This window comes from Taudactylus pleione, unplaced genomic scaffold, assembly GCF_031769625.1.
Source record: "Taudactylus pleione unplaced genomic scaffold, aTauple2 ptg000530l, whole genome shotgun sequence".
Lineage (NCBI taxonomy): Eukaryota > Metazoa > Chordata > Amphibia > Anura > Myobatrachidae > Taudactylus > Taudactylus pleione.
Genome location: NW_028284932.1, coordinates 1158946 through 1181562, shown reverse-complemented (window position 1 = coordinate 1181562; position 22617 = coordinate 1158946). Strand labels below are relative to the sequence as shown.

Here is a 22617-nt window from a genome sequence, read left to right as displayed (position 1 = left end):
GTTTCAGCTACTCGTGGACAGGTGGGGGCTGCCGGAGCTGGACTTGATGGCCTCCCGTCACAATCACAAGTTACCCGTTTACGGGTCAAGGACAAGAGACGCAGACGCGTCTCGGGTTCTGCGGAAATTCAAGCAGGACGGCGGCACGCTCGTGCTGGTAGTTCCGGCATGGCCCAGACGTCCTTAGTACTCCGATCTGAGGTGCCTCTCCATCGACGCTCCGTACCTTCTTCCTCAGCGTCGGGACCTGTTGTCTCAAGGGCCCTGCCTTTACCCGGATCTGGGTCGGCTGTCTTTGACGGCGTGGCTCTTGAGACAGCCGTCTTGAGGTCTAGGGGTTTCTCCAGTTCGGTTATTGGTACCATGCTTGGGGCACGCAAGCCTGCTTCCGCACGGATTTACCACAGGGTGTGGCGCACTTACTTTCAGTGGTGTGAATCCAGAAACTATGATCCTCAAGTGTCTCGGGTTTCCAGAATCTTCCTTCAATCGGGTTTGGACCTTGGCTTACGCCTTGCCTCTCTGAAGGTTCATGTGTCTGCTTTGTCCGTGTGGTTTCAACGACGGATTGCCACACTGCCAGATGTTCACACATTTTTCCAGGGTGTTCTCAGGATCCAGCCTCCCTTCGTGCCTCCTGTGGCTCCTTGGGACTTGGCGGTGGTGCTACGGGTCTTGCAGGGTCCTCCTTTTGAGTCGCTTGAGTCGGTGGAACTCAAGTGGCTGACGTTTAAGACTGTCTTTCTCCTGGCGATTGCTTCTGCCAGGAGGGTGTCTGAGTTGGGGGCGCTTTCCTGTCGCCCTCCTTTTCTGATTTTTCACCAGGACAGAGCGGTGCTCCGCACTCGTACTGAGTTTTTGCCCAAAGTGGTCTCAAAGTTCCACATTAATCAGGAACTTGTTGTGCCAGCTTTTCAGTCACCTGATCTTTCAGCTGGTGAGGCTTCCTTAGATGTAGTCCAGGCGCTTAGAATCTATGTGGACCGGACTGCTTTGGTTAGGGAGTCTGATTCATTGTTTGTCCTCTTCGGTTTTCACAAGAGGGGTTGGCCTGCCAACAAGCAAACGTTAGCTCGTTGGCTTCATTCCGTTATTTGTGAGGCTTATGCACAGGAGGGTTTAGCTGTGCCAGCCTCTGTTAAGGCTCATTCCACTCGTTCTGTGGGTCCCTCTTGGGCTGCTAGCCGTGGCGCTTCTGCTGTTCAGCTGTGTAAGGCGGCCACTTGGTCTTCAATTCAAACATTTTTGAGGTTCTATGCGTTTGACACCTTCGCCTCTCAGGATGCATCCTTTGGGCGCCTGGTACTCCTTTCAGCACAGGAGCGTCCCCGCCCTTAGTTGAACTGCTTTGGGACATCCCCAAGGTCAACCCTGTGGACCCCCTATGGACCCTGAAGTAGAAAACAAGAGATATGGTAAGAACTTACCTTTGTTATCTCTGTTTCTACGAAGTCCATAGGGTCCACAGGGCGCCTGCCCTGACGCACCTGGCTTCAAATGGGCTGTGTGGCTGGTCACCAGTTTTTCCGTCTCCCATTTCTGTGAGTATGGTTTCTTGTGTGTTCCAGTCTTCCTTCTCTCTGTTTAGTCTCCTCCTCCGGCCTTGGCTGCTTACCAACTGAGGTGCTGTGGCATGGGGGCGGGGTATAGAGGAGGATGGACCCAAGTGCATCCTGGGAGCAGCTAAAGCTTTAACTGCGTGGTGCCCGTGGATCCAGATCTAGCTATACCCCAAGGTCAACCCTCTGGACCCTATGGACTTCGTAGAAACAGAGATAACAAAGGTAAGTTCTTACCATATCTCTTGCTATTCTCCCACACGTCCTCCTGGGGTCCCTATATCCATACAGGTACCCTATTCCTCCTCCCACACATCCTCCTGGGGTCCCTATCCCCATACAGGTACCCTATTTCTCCCCCGCACATCCTCCTGAGGTCCCTATCCCCCCGCACATCCTCCTGGGGTCTCTATCCCCAAACAGGTGCCCTATCCCCCCCGCACATCCTCCTGGGGTCTCTATCCCCATACAGGTGCCCTATTCCCCCCCCCCCCACACATCCTCCTGGGGTCCCTATCCCCATACAGGTACCCTATTTCCCCCCCCCCCACACATCCTCCTGGGGTACCTATCCCCATACAGGTACCCTCTTCCCCCCCCCCCCCCCCACACACACATCCTCCTGGGGTCCCTATCCCCATACAGGTACCCTATTCCCCCCCCCACACATCCTCTTGGGGTCTCTATCCCCATACAGGTACCCTCTTCCCCACCCACACATCCTCCTGGGGTCCCTATCCCCATACAGGTACCCTATTTCCCCCCCCACACATCCTCCTGGGGTCTCTATCCCCATACATGTACCCTATTTCCCTATACTCATCCAGAGGTCCTTGCCCTGGGGATATCTCATGCCATGTCTGCTATCTCCTGCTGCCCCTATAACTGGTGTTTGTGTTGCAGGTGCTGTCAGAGGAGCTGGAGGAACATGAGGTGACTTTATGTATGGTTATTGGGGCATTGGGTTATGGGGGTTCCTGTTCTTACTCTCACTGCTCCCCCTCTTTCTCTGCAGCTTATCCCTGAGCGACTGGACTGGCAGGGGAGACGGCACCGCAGGACATATCTGGACCTGGTGAGCGAGGAACGAGTGGGCTTCAGGAATTTGGGTTTTAGTCACAAATTGACTACAGTGAAAAATTGGTTTCTTGAGGGCTCATACATAAAACAGGTCACTGCTGCTTGGTCCAATAGGAGAGGGGCTTGCATGGGGCTGTTGGCAGTGGAGGAGTGTAACGCAAGCTGTGATTGGTCCTTGCTTAGAACTAGGCTGAGGATTTTTCTCGTTCTGTAAACTACAAAATGTGCAAAACTGTAACTAATGCCACAGTGTTCACCCTTCTACACCAGTGTTTGTGCTGTGCTGGCATATTGTAGTATGTCTTGGAATAAAGTAACCGGCTTACAATGCAGAAAATGACATTTCTACTTCAGGGTCCACAGGGTGACTTTGGGGTATAGCTGGATCCTGGATCCTCGGGCACCACGGAGTTAAAGCTTTCAGCTGCTCCCAGGATGCACTTGGGTCCAACCTCCCCTATACCCCGCCCCCGAGCCACAGGCACCTCAGTTTTAGATGGTGCCCGGCCGGAGTCGGGTCACCCTGCGGGGTGGGCTGCTGGAGCAGCCTCCTAAAGCTTTTAATTTTTTATTTAACTTAGTTAAATTTATTTATTTATTTTTTACTATAGTTTTTCTACAGAGCGGCAGCGCTGGGCTGTCTGTAAGACGCCCACGCTGCCGCTCCTTCTCCCTGCTGGCGCCGCGACGCCAGCACTGAACTGGGGATCGCGGCGGGGGAAGCCGGAGTCTGTACTAGCCGGACTCTGGCTTCCCCCGGGACTGCTGCCGGAAGACGCCGGGGAGATCAGGTAAGCCGCGCACCGCTGATTAGCGGCGGTGCACGGGTTCCTTTCAAATGCAGTCCCATGCCCCCGGTCTAGGGGACAGACCGGGGGCGCTAGCGGTGGCGGCGGGCCCCCCCTCCAGCGGAGGCATACCCCGCCAGACCACTAGACCACCAGGGTAAATTAAGCGGCAATCGGGATGCCGGCAAGCCCTGGGGTTAATATGCTAGCCAGGGGAGGAAGCCTTCCCTGTCTAGCGGCTCCTCCCCTCAGCTCAGCACGCCTTTCAGCACGGAGTCTGGCGTCGCTGAGCTGCAGCTACTCGGCCACTCCTCCTCTGAGGTCTCCAGCGGCCATTTTCTTACTGGCAGCGTGGATACTCTCAGGGAGCACGCGGACCGGTCCCCCTGTGTACCTCTCCCCTGCAGAAGGACAGTGTACACAGCACTATAGCCCTCCCAGACACTGAATCTGGGAGGTTGATTGTAGTGGAAAGGTGCAGTGAGTATATCTTCCTGCATGGTATGTGACTTTTGCTAGTGCTGCCTGTCTGTATCTTTTTTCTACTTACTGTCAGCCTGTACCTATCCCTTTCCTTCTCCTACAAGCCCTACAGGTGTGCGGGGGAAGGGTGTTTCTACTGACCTCACCTATATAGATCACGTATTTGTGAGGTCCGTCACATACAGTTGTGTGCTACACGGTGCCATATTGTGGGCTGTTGTTCAGCACACTGGTGAGTGCGCACGTTTTCTTCCTAAGTCATGTCTGAGGAGGAGATTGAGCACTCCGGGGCTCCAGCATTGTTCTCCTGCAGGCGCTATTCTGCAGGAGTGGATAGGGAGGATTTGTCACAGGACGGCCTGTGCGGACGGTGCCAGGCGGTCCCTGGTACGTCTAAACCTCCCATTTCGCAGGAGCCACCATGGGCGATGTTTTCCCAGGTGCTGGTGTCCATCGCGGACCGTCTGTCGGTCCCGACTGCCGCCCCTACTAGGGCGTTGCCCCAGCCTGCCATCCCCCATTCCCCGGGTGTCCCACAATTATTGCAGATTCCCCCGGGGTCTCAGCCTGTTGGTCCCTATGCAGGGTTGCCAATGTATATTCAGTCCACCCCTGTGGCACAGCCGGCTGTGGTGCCGTTTCAGGCTCCTGTGACAGCTCCTCCACCCTGGGTGGATGCGCTTTCCCACACTGTCCAAGATTTGGCGGCAGCATCTTCGGCTTTTCAGTCGATGTTGCGCAGTGACGTGCCCTCCAGGGCGTCTAAACGCTCAGTCATGGCACAGGCTGCGCGTCTTCCGGATTCTGAGGGGTTCTCGGATGATGGTGAGGTACAGGATGCCTCAGTCCAGGAGGTAGACACTAAGTCTTCCATCAATGTGCGGGCTCTGGTTAAGGCGGTGCGGGCTATTCTTCTGATTGAGGATGAGGCACCCGCTCCCAAGTCAAGGTATCCTAGTTTTAAAAAAGCTAAGGTTACTTCTACAGCGTTCCCCTTGTCTGATCAGTTGACTGATCACATGGCGGTGGCCTGGCAGACGCCCAGTAAGCGTTTCCTGCCACAGAAACGCTTGGCGTCCAATTATCCATTCCCGGAAGCGCATTGTAAGAAATGGGAAACTCCGCCTGCAGTCGATTCCCATGTAACACGCCTCATCAGGAGTGCTACTTTGCCATTGCCGTCTATATCCTCGCTGAAGGATCCTACGGACAGGAAGGTGGAGACTTGTCTAAAGTCTATTTATTCTCTTTCGGGCTGTAGCCCGGCCGTCCATGGCCATCTCCTGGGTGGCCAAGGCCATTGAGGGGTGGGCCAACGCCTTGGAGGACACGTTTACGGATGAATCTCCGGACGTCCAGAGGGCGTTGTTAGGACAGATGAGAGATGCCGCCTCCTACATTGGAGAAGCATCTTTGGATGCTAGCCTGTTGACCTCTAGGGTTTCGGCGGCAGCAGTGTCTGCTCGTAGATCCTTGTGGTTGCGGTCTTGGAGAGCAGACGCGGATTCAAAGAAAGGCTTGGAGGCCTTACCTTTTAATGGGGAATTACTATTTGGTCCGGACCTGGACAAAATAGTAGATACCCTGGCAAAATCCAAGTCAGCCTTCCTCCCTTCAGCTACTACACCTGCTAAGGTCCGGAGCTCAGCGTTTCGTTCCTTTCGGGTTCAGGGCAAGGCAAAGGGTCAGTCCTTCCCGAGGCAGTCCGCACCCATGACCGCCTCAAAGCCAAAGAAGCAAGCCTGGAGTGCTAGGCGCCCTTCTTCCAAGCCAGAAGATAAGCCTTCTGCGTGATGGGACGGGCCTCCCTCTGGGGGACCCCAGAGTGGGAGGCCGACTTCTTCAATTCGCCCAGTGCTGGCACAATACCACCACGGATGCCTGGGTGCGAGAAGTGGTCTCCCAGGGGTACGCCCTGTCTTTTCGGCACAGGCCGCCTTGCCAGTTTTTTTGCACAAGTCCTTCTCAGGACAAAACCAAGGCCTTGCAGGTTCAGGAAGCCATAGAGGCCTTGCTGACAGCGGGGGTCATTATACCCGTACCACAGTCTCAACGTGGGATGGGGTATTACTCTACGCTGTTTCTGGTGCAGAAACCCAATGGCTCTCATCGCCCTATCCTCAATTTGAAGTCCCTGAACAGGTTTCTCAGGGTTCCCAAATTCAGGATGGAAACTTTGCGTTCCATCATACTGGCGATGGAACCGGGGGATTATATGGTCTCCCTGGATATCCAGGACGCCTACCTCCATGTGCCTATAGCAACATCGCACCAACGGTTTCTGCGGTTTGCTAATCTCCACAACCACTACCAATTCAGGGCTCTACCCTTTGGTCTCTCCACGGCACCAAGGGTATTTACCAAGGTGATGGCGGTCATGGCGGCTCACCTTCGGAGCCAGGGGATACGGTTGCTACCATATCTAGACGACCTCCTCTTGCTGGCAAGCTCCCCGGAGGTACTGATCCAGCATCTCCACCTGACGGTCGCTTGTCTACAGGCGCACGGCTGGTTGATCAACTGGAAGAAATCCTCCCTCATCCCATCACAACGGATGGTTCATTTGGGGGCCCTGCTGGACTCTCGTCAGCAACGGACTTTTCTGACTCCAGAGAAGGTCTCCTCCTTACAGCTGCGGATTCACAGTTGTCTGAGCAGTGGCAGAGTGTCGGTGCACTCAGCGGTGAGAGTTTTGGGGTCCATGGTGTCGGCATTCGACATGGTGGAGTTTGCCCAGTTCCATTCCAGGCCCCTGCAGGGGCTGATTCTTTCAGAATGGAACGGATTGCCACACAGGATCCGCTCTCAGATGCTGGTGTTGTCCTCGGAGGTGCGTCTGTCCCTAGCCTGGTGGCTGCAGACAGCGCATCTCCTTGAGGGGCGCCCCTTTTGGATCCCGGAATGGGTTCTGCTCACGACAGATGCCAGTCTCCGGGGTTGGGGGGCGGTGACAGGCTACTTGTCACTTCAGGGTCGTTGGTCGGCGGAGGAAGCGATTCTTCCCATCAACATCCTGGAACTGCGGGCAGTGTACAGAGCCCTGCAGTCGTCCGGCACCGCTCTTCACGGAAGGGCCGTTCAGGTGCAGTCGGACAACGCCACCACGGTGGCGTACATCAATCACCAGGGAGGGACTCGCAGTCGAGCTGCGATGTCGGAGGTGTCCCGCGTCCTGGCTTGGGCGGAGCGCTATCTTCCAGCTCTCTCGGCAGTTTTCATCCCAGGAGTCCTCAATTGGGAGGCAGACTTCCTCAGCCGTTACGATGTGCATCCCGGGGAATGGTCGCTTCATCCAGAGGTATTCCAACTACTCGTGGACAAGTGGGGGCTGCCAGAGCTGGACCTGATGGCGTCCCGTTACAATCACAAGCTGCCTGTGTACGGGTCAAGGACAAGGGACGCAGGCGCAAGTCTGATAGACGCGCTGTCGGTGAAATGGCTGTTTCAACTGGCTTACTTGTTCCCTCCGATATCTCTGCTGCCTCGGGTCCTGCGCAAGTTCAAACAGGACGGAGGCACACTGATCCTGGTGGCCCCAGCGTGGCCCAGAAGGCCGTGGTACTCCGATCTGCGGAGCCTGTCCATCGACGCTCCGTACCTCCTACCTCAACGGCGGGACCTGTTGTCTCAGGGGCCCTGTCTTCACCCGGATCTGGGTCGACTATCTTTGACGGCGTGGCTCTTGAGACAGCCGTCCTGAGGTCTCGGGGCTTTTCTAGCTCCGTTATTACCACCATGCTGAGGGCGCGCAAGCCTGCTTCCGCGAGGATCTATCACAGAGTGTGGCACACTTACTTTCAGTGGTGCGAGGCCAGAAACTATGATCCCCAGGTGTTCCGAGTTTCGCGTATTCTGGCTTTCCTTCAGTCCGGTTTGGACTTAGGATTACGTCTTTCTTCACTGAAGGTACACGTGTCTGGTCTGTCGGTGTGGTTCCAGCGCAGGATCGCTGCTATGCCGGACGTACACACCTTTTTCCAGGGTGTTTTGAGAATCCAGCCTCCCTTTGTGCCACCTATGGCCCCGTGGGATTTGGCGGTGGTTCTTAGGGCCTTACAGGGTCCTCCTTTTGAGCCCTTGGAGTCAGTGGAGCTCAAGTGGCTAACTTTTAAAACTGTTTTCCTCTTGGCAATTGCTTCTGCCAGGAGGGTTTCAGATTTGGGGGCGCTTTCTTGTCGTCCCCCTTTTCTGATTTTTCATCAGGACAGAGCGGTGCTTCGCACTCGTCCTGATTTCCTGCCTAAGGTGGTTTCCAGGTTCCACATTAATCAGGAAATTGTTGTACCAGCCTTTCAGTCACCTGATCTTTCGGCTGGGGAGACTTCCTTAGACGTTGTAAGGGCACTCCAGGTTTATGTGGACCGGACTAGTTCTGTGAGGAAGTCGGATTCTTTGTTTATCCTCTTTGGTTTTCACAAGAGGGGTTGGCCTGCCAACAAACAGACTCTAGCCCGTTGGCTTCGTTCTGTTATTATTGAGGCTTATATGCAGGAGGGTTTACCTGTTCCAGCCTCTGTTAAGGCTCATTCCACTCGGTCCGTGGGCCCTTCTTGGGCTGCTAGCCGTGGCGCCTCTGCTGTTCAGCTCTGTAAGGCGGCCACCTGGTCTTCCATTCAGACCTTTTTGAGGTTCTATGCGTTTGACACCTTTGCCTCTCAGGATGCATCCTTTGGGCGCCGGGTTCTCCTATCAGCACAGGAGCGTCCCCGCCCTTAGTTGGACTGCTTTGGGACATCCCCATGGTCACCCTGTGGACCCCTATGGACCCTGAAGTAGAAAACAAGAGATATGGTAAGAACTTACCTTTGTTATCTCTGTTTCTACGAAGTCCATAGGGTCCACAGGGCACCCGACCTGACGCACCTGGCTTCATATGGGCTCTGTGACTGGTCACCGGTTTTCCGTCTCCCATTTCTGTGAGTATGGTTCTTGTGTGTTCCAGTCTTCCTTCTCTCTGTTTCGTCTCCTCCTCCGGCCTTGGCTGCTTACCAACTGAGGTGCCTGTGGCTCGGGGGCGGGGTATAGGGGAGGTTGGACCCAAGTGCATCCTGGGAGCAGCTGAAAGCTTTAACTCCGTGGTGCCCGAGGATCCAGGATCCAGCTATACCCCAAGGTCACCCTGTGGACCCTATGGACTTCGTAGAAACAGAGATAACAAAGGTAAGTTCTTACCATATCTCTTGTTTTTCCCTCATTATAAAACTGTTTATTATAAGGATTAAGCTGCTTTTATTATCACACTTGTATTTTAGGGGTTCATACTGTCTCGGTGAATGGTATTGTTGCGGATGGGATGCTATGCAGGGTGCACACCCTCTGTACATACGGTAGCCTAACTGTTCATATTCCTGCGCACCCCTATGGATAAGATGCAGAGTGCTGCTGCTGGCGTTCACGCATCATCCAGCGCACATCGCATGCTTCGTCCCTACATCGCGTTTCATTGGGTCACTCTGTAGAGTCGGCGCTATTCTGCAATACTTTGTCCTAGACTGGTACGTGATACTACAGGTAGGCAATAGGACGGATTACCACCACAAAGGGACATTCCAGCTATTATCTTCTAGAAGGCGCTAGTTAAATGTGAAGTAGAATCTGATTGGTTGCTATGGGCAACATCTCCACTTCTAAGAATTCTCACCTTAGTAAATTTACTCCTTTGGACTCAGCCGATTTCCGTTTTTGGAGAAAGTATGTGACCCGTTCGGATGATCATCAGTATTAATACCAGTTTGATGGGCAGGATATAATGAGAAGAGTCGGAGGGACATTTCCCCAATACGCATGTTGCTGTCGCCCCTCTTGGTTTGTTCTCCGGACTCAGGATTGTACAAGTGAAACGTTCAGATAAAAGGAGATTTTTTTTGAGAACCTCACACAGCGGATGGTGCTCATGAGACCGGGAAAAGCGTATAAATCCATTAATATAAACGGTGTCCTTAATCCGCAAAACAGTGCGGCAGATATTAATGATTCTTCCTTAGTCTGCTCAGTGTGGTCACTCAGCCCGAACCCAATGGGCGATACTCCCGGAGGTCGCAGAGAACCGAAGACCAATGGCCGAAGGTCTGCGGGTATTGTCTGCTCGTGAGTCTGTCACAATGAGAAGATACCGGCAATCGCGGGACCCTTGGATTACACAAAGGACACCCTTATTCCAGCTAAAGAACCTGGATTCAGTGTGAGTGTCTAACAGTTTGGAACTTCTTTGCAACGTCAGAACCTGGACTGTTTGCGATCATTGAGGGAATTCCAAACTTTGGATTGTACCAGAAAATCCTGTGTGGTATTGGGATATAAGTCTGTGAGCTAAGCTTTAGGGCTCACTACAATGAAAATGTAAGTTGCCTACTACAAAATCACCACTAGTAACCTTCAGGTTTATGTACAGGATTCAGGACTGAATTATTTCATTTAAAGCTGTGATCAAGGGAGAAATTTTCCCGCACACAGGATCCGTCCTGTCACATTGTAAGCTCCTGCCGTCTGCCTAAAATACGGATACTCGCTTGTACCGAAAATGTAATTCCAATGTCAAACGTCTCATTCTCTTAAATTAATATTATTATTATTATTATTGGAGATGAATAGACAAGCACCTAAACGAGGGCAGTACAGAAACATGCAGTAAGAACACAGATTACAGTATGATTAAACTAACACTGAGTCTAGAACAGTGATTTTAAGCCTTTTTCATCTCTCGGCACACATTGAGCAAGACTTTAAAATTGCTAAGGCACACCATCAGTCCCCCACGGGAAAAAAAACACACACCTTGGCCCCCATGGGAAAAAACACACTCAAATTGGCCCCGCACAGGAAAAAGAACAGACATTAGGCCCCACAGAAAGAAAACAAACACATTGCTCCCAACAGGATAAAAAGAAATACATTGGCTCCTACAGAGAAAAATAAAATAACCAGCTAAGTACCCTCACTGTCGTCCCTGCCCTGCCCCTCATCGGCTGGGGTATCTCGGTCACACTCAGTGCAGAACTGGGAGCAGTGTACAGACAGTCGTGTCATGCCGCCCGTGTCTCCATAGCCCAACACTGCCCGGGCCAGCGGTAATAGTAAAGTCAACTCTGACTTCTCTGACCTCGCGGCACACTTGAGAACTGCTTGCGGCACACTAGTGTACCATGACACCGTGGTTGAAAAATACTGGTCTAGAACATAACATTTATTTATAAAGCTCTGCATAGTTTCGCAGCCCTGTACAGAGCCGTGACGTAAGTGTAGTTATATTGGTAGATGTGTGAATGAAAGAGCAAATGATCCAAGAAGACTGCCTCCTGTTATAACACCCTCTAACCGGAGAGCTTGCATTCTAAAGGTAGAGGAGTGATGGGTGGAGGCTTGAAATGGGTAAGGTGGTCCGGTAGGATTGAGTTTTAAGGCAGCGTTTGGGGTCTAGGGATGGTGTTCCATAGACTAGAGGTAAGCATTGGTGAGAGGTGGGGAGGAGAGTGGTCCGTCCCCAGCTGGCTAGAGTGGACAGGAGAAGGTGGGGGTGGAGAGGAGATCATGGTGAGAGCTTTGTACGTGAGGTTGAGGAGTTTAAATGAATATCTGAAGGGGGACAGAGAACCATTGGAGGAGGCAGAGTGAGGCGGCAGACGCAGGGTGGTGTGATAGAGAGACCCGTGTAGCGGCAGGTGAGGGGGAAATCTGAGAGAAGAAGGCGTCATTGCTCGTTGTCAGAGATAAGGGAATAAACTGGTGTTTTGAACTTACTCCACAAAAACCCTTATTCACACATCCTCGATGCCCCTCTCCCCTTAAGCTGGGTACACACTAAACAAAGTGTGTACCTAGCGTTGCGACCTACGACCCCCCCCCTGCTGACGGGCTGACATATCGGTCGGTCTATACACACTAGTCGATCCAAGGCCCCGACATGCTGGCATTTGGATATGGCTGCGTCAAGTGTTTTTTAAACATTGCACGTGGTGGCAGCAGATGCTTTTTTTAAAGTTTTTTTTTTTTTTTTTTTTTTTTTTTTTTTAAAGTGCGCTTTAACGACATAAATTATACTTGTACCCTTTTTAACTAACCCAGAATTTACGTGGATCAGTAATTTCCTGGGGAAAAAAATAGCTTTCTATTATTCTTCCTACCTTTTTTTTCATATGTGCAAATTACCGCCAACCGACGCAATTTAAGTGCCTAAATACCTTTATTACAGCCAATTATGTACGTTAGCCATATTTTGGGGTGCAAACTCAATTTCCTGACTCTTTCGCCTACAGGTACTGCATCGGAGTAGAGCAAATTAAAATAATGGCGTTTTTTTGTAACCATCATTTGCGCGGTTCAGTTATGCTTACCCTGATGGTACTTTAATTACAATGGTGGAAGTTCTGGATGCTAAGTGTTTTTATGTAGCGAATGAGATTATCCAGACCGAGGGGTCGAGTTACCAGGGTGGTGGTTGCAGAAGTCATGTTGCCTTTTTCCTCATAACAATACAAAGTTGCAGATATTTCAGTCCTATCTGAGAATACAGTAATTAATTTTCTGAGGTTTTCTGGCCAGTTCCGGTGTATACTTGTATCCAGACTTATGTAAGTCCTATCTGAGAATACTTAGGACCTCATTCAGAATCGGTCGTTGCGGCCTCACGATCGTAAGGTAAAAGGGGCCGGATATGCAAATGAAGCGCTCGCAAGTTGCATCGTGAAGATGGGATCGTTAGCTGGATGAGCGAGGGGAGGATGCGGCCGTCAGACTAAAAATACGCTCCCTTCTCGTTCACATTACACATCTCCGGGGATATAAGGATTAATCGAGACAATCGGGAACCATCGGAGCTGGTTGTAGAGCTTAAGGTTGACCATATCCTCTCTTAAGCACTACGATCAAGTCCCAGGTCACATGTGCCATGACACTACTTAGTTAATTATGCACTCCCATAAAACGCTGTTTGCATAGTCAGGCACGCCTGCGTTCGGATCTCCACTCCCCCGTTCACAAGCACCTTCCCCTGTTACCACCCACAAACTCCTCAATCTGTCACTCAAACTAACGACCGGGCTGTGTTCAAGGAGAGAGCAATTTCTGATCGTAATAGCTAATTTGCGCACTCGCATTGCAAATTTTACGCATGCGCAGTTTAGCGAACATCAGTGGTGTACGACCGTGCGGCCGCAACAACCGACTCTGAATGAGGTCCATAGAGCTCATGTTCTGAGGCTTTCTGGCCAGTTACGGTGTATACTTGTATCCAGGCTTATGTAAGTCAGTCCTATCTGAGAATACAGAGAGCTCATGTTCTGAGGCTTTCTGGCCAGTTACGGTGTATACTTGTATACAGGGTTTATGTAATTCAGTCCTCTCTGAGAATACAGAGAGCTCATGTTCTGAGGCTTTCTGGCCAGTTACGGTGTATACTTGTATCCAGGCTTATGTAAGTCAGTCCTCTCTGAGAATACAGAGAGCTCATGTTCTGAGGCTTTCTGGCCAGTTACGGTGTATACTTGTATACAGGCTTATGTAAGTCAGTCCTATCTGAGAATACAGTAAGCTCATGTTCTGAGGCTTTCTGGCCAGTTACGGTGTATACTTGTATCCAGGCTTATGTAATTCAGTCCTATCTGAGAATACAGAGAGCTCATGTTCTGAGGCTTTCTGGCCAGTTACGGTGTATACTTGTATACAGGGTTTATGTAATTCAGTCCTATCTGGGAATACAGTAAGCTCATGTTCTGAGGCTTTCTGGCCAGTTACGGTGTATACCTGTATACAGGCTTATGTAATTCAGTCCTATCTGGGAATACAGAGAGCTCATGTTCTGAGGCTTTCTGGCCAGTTACGGTGTATACTTGTATACAGGGTTTATGTAATTCAGTCCTCTCTCTCTTCAGGTGGCGGCTAATGCGCACATTCCTGCAAACTACCTGCTTAAAATTTGCGAGCGAATCGGACCTATTCTGGACCAGGAGATCCCGCAGAGCGTTCCTGGTGTGCAGAGCCTTCTGGGAGTAGGCAAGCAGTCGCTGTTACGGAGGGCGAAAGGTAACAATCCTGTGTTGGAGTATGAATGATCAATGGCGACTTTGGTTGCCCTTTAGAGTAGAGGCATAGGGCATTGTATTCATGACGATGAGCTGCACATCCACATAACGGCAGCGCACTTTTCATCATTTTCCTTTTGTCTTCGCAGACTGCAGAAACTCGCAATGGAAGCCATCCACATTCGCAGCGTTGCACAGGGGCCGGCCTCCGGAACTTCCCGCTGGCCACGTGAGACCTCTCAGTGTTGGTACGTTAATTTTCTAAGAAAGTGTCTTGAAGTGATTTTTTTATAGGAGCGCGTTCACATGGATCATTAAACGGATGCTGCACATTTACATTTCCCAAGAGCTTATACTTCAATTATTTGTTTTTCTCTGATTCATACGATGTATACGAGTCCTTGGTGATGATATGTTGCAGTGTAATGCATGGCTTTGTTTTACCCTCTGATTCCAGCAAAAGTCGCCTTTTCGAGAGCCCTGACCGGCTGCGCCCGTTTCCACAATATCTTCCCCTGTTCGTCTTATCAGCACATAAAAATGCACAAGAGGATTCTGGGTCACCTGTCGTCTGTGTACTGCGTGGCGTTTGATCGCAGCGGGAGGCGTATCTTCACTGTAAGTGTATCTGACATGTTAGTGCAGCATATGGGAAAGATTTCTGGACTGCACACCCTGATATATATATATATATATATATATATATTATGGAGGTGCTACCTGATGAGACTAATTGCAGGCACAGAAACAGACAAATCTCAGGTGCACAACTCCAAATTATTAATAATATATATAAATGCAATCGAATTTTGCAATCAATAGAGGTTTTTAGCATAATCTTGGCCAAGGTTATGGGCCTACCCACCATATCCAGGTAACCTCTTTAGGGTAGGTCCCTAACAACATACTAATATTCAAATCCAGAGCGCAGGACCCCCCAAACTGACCCAGCTAAGCTGCCCCAGGGCACCACCATAGTAAGAAAAGTGCAGTGTAAAGAGATAGTTAAGAGCAGTTGTGCACCTGAGATTTGTCTGTTTTTATGTTAGTGCAGCGTCCTCGGCACCAGTTTGAGAGTGTGTCTGCTGGGTGCCGCGTTTCCCAGCCCCCCTCATGTTCCCGGTCTGGGCTTGTGGTTGGAGCTGATCTGGCAACCACTGTATTTTCTGCTGATCAGCAGAATGTTCTGGGGAAACGTTGTTCTGACCGCTGTGATCAACAAGAGTTCTGCCCAGGGGTATAGTCTGTCCCCGCCGCCCCAGGGGTATAGTCTGTCCCCGCCGCCCCAGGGGTATAGTCTGTCCCCGCCGCCCCAGGGGTATAGTCTGTCCCCGCCGCCCCAGGGGTATAGTCTGTCCCCGCCGCCCCAGGGGTATAGTCTGTCCCCGCCGCCCCAGGGGTATAGTCTGTCCCCGCCGCCCCAGGGGTATAGTCTGTCCCCGCCGCCCCAGGGGTATAGTCTGTCCCCGCCGCCCCAGGGGTATAGTCTGTCCCCGCCGCCCCAGGGGTATAGTCTGTCCCCGCCGCCCCAGGGGTATAGTCTGTCCCCGCCGCCCCAGGGGTATAGTCTGTCCCCGCCGCCCCAGGGGTATAGTCTGTCCCCGCCGCCCCAGGGGTATAGTCTGTCCCCGCCGCCCCAGGGGTATAGTCTGTCCCCGCCGCCCCAGGGGTATAGTCTGTCCCCGCCGCCCCAGGGGTATAGTCTGTCCCCGCCGCCCCAGGGGTATAGTCTGTCCCCGCCGCCCCAGGGGTATAGTCTGTCCCCGCCGCCCCAGGGGTATAGTCTATCCCACCAACGCCTGCCCCTTAGTTTCACTTATGTGTCAAACTGAATTTTTTGTCTGAATGCTTTAAAATTTGGCAAATTACAGCACAACTGTTCCAACCAAGATGTGTGTGTAGCATATCCTCGGGGTAATATGTTACTGCTAGTATACAGTGCTGCTGTGGATGGTCTCTGTACTTTCTCCTCTCACCCATGGTCACTGCCTTGTACAGGGCAGGTCATAGTAAGATGGTGCTAATGATCGTATCTCCTGTGTAGGGCTCAGATGACTGTCTGGTGAAAATTTGGGCCACCGAGGACGGAAGGCTCCTCTCCACTCTGCGAGGTCACTCGGCTGAGATCTCTGATATGGCGGTGAACTCTGAGAACACGCTGATCGCTGCTGGCAGTTGTGATAAGGTGGTGCGCGTGTGGTGTCTCCGGACCTGCGCGCCCATCGCCGTACTGCACGGCCACACAGCGTCCATCACTTCCATACAGGTAATGCTGCTTCCTCTACAACCTAGTCGTCTTAATCGTGAGCTGCAGACCTCCAGGTATAGACAAGTGGTCCTCACTAGAAGAGCCACCCGGAGGAACGGACAAGTGGCCGCATTCCCACTGTATTAATCACATAACCTTTATCACAGACATATGATGTCCTGTTTTATACAAACATTGCCGCGTCTATATTGCTCCCATTGCCTGCTCCTTCTCTCTAATTCCCCCACATTTGTGTCCTATTGCCCATTCACCCATAATCTCACATTGCCCACCTAGTACCTCACATAGCTCACAATGCCCCCGCCTCTACCCCACATAGATCTCACATTGCTCCCCCCCACGCACTCTCCCGTAGTTCTCGCATTGCTCCCCCCCACGCACTCTCCGGTAGTTCTCGCATTGCTCCCCCCCACGCACTCTCCGGTAGTTCTCGCATTGCTCCCCCCCACGCACTCTCCGGTAGTTCTCGCATTGCTCCCCCCCACGCACTCTCCCGTCGTTCTCGCATTGCTCCCCCCCACGCACTCTCCCGTCGTTCTCGCATTGCTCCCCCCCACGCACTCTCCCGTCGTTCTCGCATTGCTCCCCCCCACGCACTCTCCCGTCGTTCTCGCATTGCTCCCCCCCACGCACTCTCCCGTCGTTCTCGCATTGCTCCCCCTCTTGGTCTGATGGACACTGTTTGACCAATTTACTGAAGATGGAGGGGGCAGACGACACGGTGTGAGGTACCACTCTTCTCTAATAAAGTAGAAATTATTACTTTGTGCGCAGACATGGCGTCAGAATCCCCTGTGGCTTTGTGACAGACGCGAGATAATAACCACGTTCGCTGCGTTTCCTGCCTCTGACCAGAAAGCTGGACCCAGGGATTGCTGCATTGTTACATGTATCTGTGTCTCTGACTGACATTAACTCTCTGCATATATTATTATTACTGTTATTACTATTATTATTATATTATTACTGTTATTACTATTATTATTATTACTATTATTATTATTATTTTCTACTTCGGGGTCCATAGGGGGTCCACAGGGTTGACCTTGGTGGATATAGCTGGATCAGGATCCATGGGCACCACACAGTTAAGCTCTTAGCTCCCAGGATGCACTTGGGTCCTCCTCTATACCCCGCCCCCGAGCTACAGGCACCTCAGTGTAAGTTGGTGCCCGGCCGGAGTCGGTCACCGCGCAGGGGGGCTGCAGGAGCAGCCCCCAGAAGCTTTTTATTTTATGATAGATTTTATTTATTTTATCTTTCTTTTTACTACAGACGGCAGCGAAGGGCTGTCTATACAGACGCCCACGCTGCCGCTCTGATCCCCGACTGGCGCCGCAACGCCAGTACTGATCTGGGGATCGCGGCGGGAGGACAGAGTCCGTACTAGCCGGACTCTGTCTACCTCCCAGGACTGCTGCCGGAGTCGCCGGGGATTCAGGTAAGCCGCGCGACGCTGGCTAGCGGCGGCGCGTGGAATGCCTTAAGATGCAGTCCTTTAGCCTCCGGTCCTGGGGACAGACCGGAGGCTGCTGGCAGTGGCGGCGGAAGCCAGCATCCCTGGGGTCATGGCCAGCCAGGGGAGGAAGCCTTCCCTGTTCAGCGGCTCCTCCCCTCAGCTCAGCGCGCCTTTCAGCACGCAGTCTGGCGTCGCTGAGCTGCAGTCTCTTCGGCCACTCCTCCTCTGAGGTCTCTGGGGGCCATTTTCTTTGTGGCAACGCAGATCTCAGGGAGCACGCGGACCGGATCCCCCTGTGTACCTCTCCCCCGACAAGGACAGTGTACACAGCACTATTGCCCTCCCAGACACTGAATCTGGGCAGGTTGATTGTAGTGGAAAGGTGCAGTGAGTATATCTTCCTGCATGGTATGTGACTTTTGCTAGTGCTGCCTGTCTGTGCTTATTTTCTGCTTACTGTCAGCTTATACCTGTCCCTTTACTTCTACAAGCCCTACAGGTGTGTGGGGGAGGGGTGTTTCTACAGACCTCGCCTATATAAATCACGTATTTGTGAGGTTCGTCACATACAGTTGTGTGCGACACAGTGCCATATTGTGGGCTGTTGTTCAACACACCGGTGAGTGCGTTTACTTCTGCCCTGTTGCCAGATATATAATATATTCTGTCATGTCAGACGAGGAGGTTGAGCGCTCAGTGGCTCCGGTGTTGGCCTCCTGCGGACGCTGTTCTGCAGGAGTGGATAGGGAGGATTTGTCACAGGATGGCCTGTGTAGACTGTGCCAGGTGGCTCCTGGCCCATCCAGACCTTCTCTGACGCAGGAACCACCGTGGGCGATGTTTTCTCAAGTGCTGGTGTCTATTGCGGACAGTCTGTCGGTCCCGACTGCTCTCCCTACTAGGGCGTTACCCCAGCCGACCATCCCCCATTCCCCGGGTGTCCCGCAGTTATTGCGGAGTCCTCCTGGGTCTCAGTCTGTGGGTCCATATACGGGGTTACCTATGTATATACAGGCTTCCCCTGTGCCGCAGCAGCCTGCAGTACCTTTTCAGGCCCCTATGGCGACTCCTCCACCCTGGGTGGATGTGCTCTCCAACTCCGTGCAAAATTTGGCGGCCGCTTCCTCGGCTTTTCAGTCAATGTTGCAGACTGACATGCCTTCTAGGGTTGCAAAACGCCCACTCATGGCGCGGGCGGCTCAGGTATCGGACTCAGAGGGATCTTCAGATGATGGGGAGGTCCCTGATGACACTGACTCGGACGCCTCGGTCCAGGAAATGGATACCAAGTCGTCCATTAATGTGCGAGCACTGGTTAGGGCGGTGCGAGCCATTCTTCTTGTAGAGGATGGGGCACCGGTTCCTAAGTCGAAGTTTCCTAGTTTCAAAAAAACTAAGGTGGCTTCTGCGGTGTTTCCCCTGTCGGATCAGTTGACGGATCATATGGCGGTAGCTTGGCAGGCGCCCAGTAAGAGATTCCTTCCTCAGAAGCGGTTGGCTTCTAATTATCCCTTCCCTGAGGCACATTGTAAAAAATGGGAAACTCCACCGGCGGTGGATTCCTATGTCACCCGTTTAACTCGGGGCGCTACCTTACCATTACCGTCGATATCCTCGCTGAAGGATCCCACGGACAGGAAAGTTGAGACTTGCTTAAAGTCTGTTTACTCCCTCTCCGGGGCGGTGGCCCGACCGTCCATGGCCATCTCCTGGGTGGCCAAGGCCATTCAGGGGTGGGACAATGCATTGGAAGATACCTTCCCGGACGACGTTCCGGATGTCCAGAGGGCATTGTTGGGACAGATGAGGGACGCTGCTTCTTACATTGGGGAAGCTTCTTTAGATGCTAGTCTGCTGACTTCGCGGGTATCGGCTGCAGCGGTGTCTGCCCGCCGATCCTTATGGTTGCGGTCCAGGAGAGCGGACTCTGATTCAAAGAAAGGCCTGGCGGCCTTACCTTTCAATGGGGAATTACTGTTTGGTCCGGACTTGGACAAAATAGTGGATACCCTGGCTAAATCTAAAATCTAAGTCGGCTTTCCTCCCTTCGGCGGCACTGCCTGCTAAGGTTCGGAGTTCGGCTTTTCGTTCCTTTCGGGTTCAGGGTAAGGCGAAAGGTCAGTCCTTCCCGAGACAGTCTGCGAGTAAGACTGCCTCTAAACCCAAGAAGCAAGCCTGGAGTGCTCGGCGCCCTTCTTCCAAGCAGGAAGATAAACCTGCGGCCTGATGGGATGGGCCTCCCTCTGGGGGACCTCAGAGTGGGAGGCCGACTTCTTCTATTTGCCCAGTGCTGGCACAATACCACCACGGATGCCTGGGTTCGAGAAGTGGTCTCCCAGGGGTACGCCCTGTCTTTTCGGCACAGACCACCCCACCAGTTTTTCTGCACGAGTCCTTCTCAGGACAAGACCAAGGCGTTACAGATTCAGGAGGCTATAGACTCCTTGCTGAAAGCAGGGGTCATTGTTCCCATTCCTCAACCACAACGAGGGACGGGGTATTGTTCGTCTCTGTTTCTGGTGCAGAAACCCAATGGTTCTCATCGCCCTATCCTCAACTTGAAGTCTCTGAACTAATTCCTCAGAGTTCCCAAGTTCAGGATGGAAACGTTACGTTCCATCATTCTGGCGATGGAACCGGGGGATTACATGGTGTCCCTGCATATCCAGGACGCCTACCTCCATGTTCTGATAGCACCTTCGCACCAGCGGTATCTGAGGTTCGCTATCCTTCAACACCACTATCAGTTCCGAGCGCTACCCTTTGGTCTCTCCACTGCACCGAGGGTGTTCACGAAGGTTATGGCGGTCATGGCCGCACATTTTCGGAACCAGAATGTACGGCTGCTGCCGTATCTGGACGACCTCCTGTTGCTGGCGAGCTCCCCGGAGATACTGCTTCAACATCTCCACCTGACGATCGCTTGCCTGCAAGCGCATGGGTGGTTGATAAATTGGAAAAAGTTCTCCCTGAGTCCATCACAGCGGATGGTTCATTTGGGAGCCCTGCTGGATTCGCATCAGCAAAGGATCTTCCTGACTCCGGAGAAGGTCTCCTCCCTGCAGCTGCGGATACACTGTTGCCTGAGCAGTTGCAGCCTGTCGGTCCATTCTGCTATGAGAGTTCTGGGGTCCATGGTGTCGACATTCGACATGGTGGAATTTGCCCAGTTCCATTCCCGGCCCCTGCAGGGGCTTATTTCTATCGGAATGGAACGGGTTACCTCACCGGATTCGCTCTCAGGTGCTGGTGTCTGCGGAGGTTCGGCAATCTTTAGCTTGGTGGCTTCAGACAGCTCATCTGGTCGAGGGGCGCCCCTTTTGGATCCCGGACTGGGTCCTGCTCACGACGGATGCCAGTCTTCGGGGTTGGGGGGTGCGGTGACCGGCTCATTGTCTCTCCCAGCGTCGTTGGTCTGCGGAAGAAGCACTTCTCCCCATCAACATCCTGTAACTGCTGGCAGTATACAGGGCCCTGCAGTCGTCCGGTCCCGCTCCTCACGGAAAGGCGGTGCAGTCCGACAACGCCACCACGTTGGCGTATATCAACCACCAAGGAGGAACTCGCAGTCGGGGAGCGATGTCGGAGGTGTCTCGCATCCTGACTTGGGCGGAGTGTCACATTCCAGCGATCTCGGCAGTCTTCATTCCCGGAGTCCTCAATTGGGGGGCGGACTTCCTCAGCCGTCACGACGTGCATCCCGGGGAATGGTCGCTTCACCCAGAGGTGTTTCAGCTACTCGTGGACAGGTGGGGACTGCCGGAGCTGGACTTGATGACCTCCCGTCACAATCACAAGTTGCCCGTTTACGGGTCAAGGACAAGAGACGCAGGCGCCTGTCTGGTAGATGCACTGTCGGTGAAATGGATGTTTCACCTGGCGTATCTGTTTCCTCCGATATCCCTACTTCCTCGGGTTCTGCGGAAATTCAAGCAGGATGGCGGCACGCTCGTGCTGGAGGCTCCGGCGTGGCCCAGACCGCCTTGGTACTCCGATCTCAGGAGCCTCCCCATCGACGCGCCGTACCTTCTTTCTCAGCGTCGTGACCTGTTGTCTCAAGGGCCCTGCCTTTACCTGGATCTCGGTCGTCTGTCTTTGACGGCGTGGCTCTTGAGACAGCCATCTTGAGGTCTCGGGGCTTCTCCAGTTCGGTTATTGGTACCATGCTCAGGGCACGCAAACCTGCTTCAGCACGGATTTATCACAGGGTGTGGCACACTTACTTTCAGTGGTGTGAGTCCAGACATTATGATCCTCTGGTGTTCCGAGTTTCTAGGATCTTGGAATTTTTTCAATCAGGATTGGACCTCGGCTTACGCCTTGCATCTCTGAAGGTTCATGTGTCCGCCTTGTCCGTGTGGTTTCAACGGTGGATTGCAATATTGCCGGATGTTCACACCTTTTTCCAAGGTGTTCTCAGGATCCAGCCTCCCTTTGTGGCTCCTTGGGACTTGGCGGTGGTTCTACGGGTCCTGCAGGGTCCTCCGTTCGATCCTCTTGAGTCAGTGGAGCTCAAGTGGCTGACGTTTAAGACTGTTGTTTTTCTCCTGGCAATTGCTTCTGCCAGGAGGGTGTCTTAATTGGGGGCGCTTTCCTGTCGCCCTCCTTTCCTGACTTTTCACCAGGACAGAGTGGTGCTCCGCACTCGTCCTGAGTTTTTGGCCAAAGTGGTCTCGAAGTTCCACATTAATCAGGAACTTGTTGTGCCAGCTTTTCAGTCCCCTGATCTTTCAGCTGGTGAGACTTCCTTAGATGTGGTCCGGGCGCTTAGAATTTATGTGGACCGGACGGCTTCGGTTAGGAAGTCTGATTCCTTGTTTATCCTCTTTGGTTTTCACAAGAGGGGTTGGCCTGCCAACAAGCAAACGTTAGCCCATTGGCTTCATTCCGTTATTTGTGAGGCTTATGCACAGGAGGGTTTAGCTGTGCCAGCCTCTGTTAAGGCTCATTCCACTCGTTCTGT

General features: G+C 52.6%; 1 protein-coding gene across 4 annotated transcripts in view; it reads left to right on the top strand.

The window, feature by feature from the left end:
* BRWD3 (bromodomain and WD repeat domain containing 3) overlaps positions 1-22617 on the top strand; it is a 113752-nt gene that overhangs the window by 6688 nt on the left and 84447 nt on the right. For all 4 annotated transcript variants that reach the window (XM_088450848.1, XM_088450847.1, XM_088450849.1 and 1 more), the window contains exons 3-8: positions 2463-2492; positions 2575-2634; positions 13777-13927; positions 14076-14174; positions 14384-14544; positions 15971-16192. In XM_088450848.1, coding sequence (XP_088306974.1) covers positions 2463-2492; positions 2575-2634; positions 13777-13927; positions 14076-14174; positions 14384-14544; positions 15971-16192 — 723 coding nt within the window. The remainder of the gene's footprint in view (positions 1-2462; positions 2493-2574; positions 2635-13776; positions 13928-14075; positions 14175-14383; positions 14545-15970; positions 16193-22617) is intronic.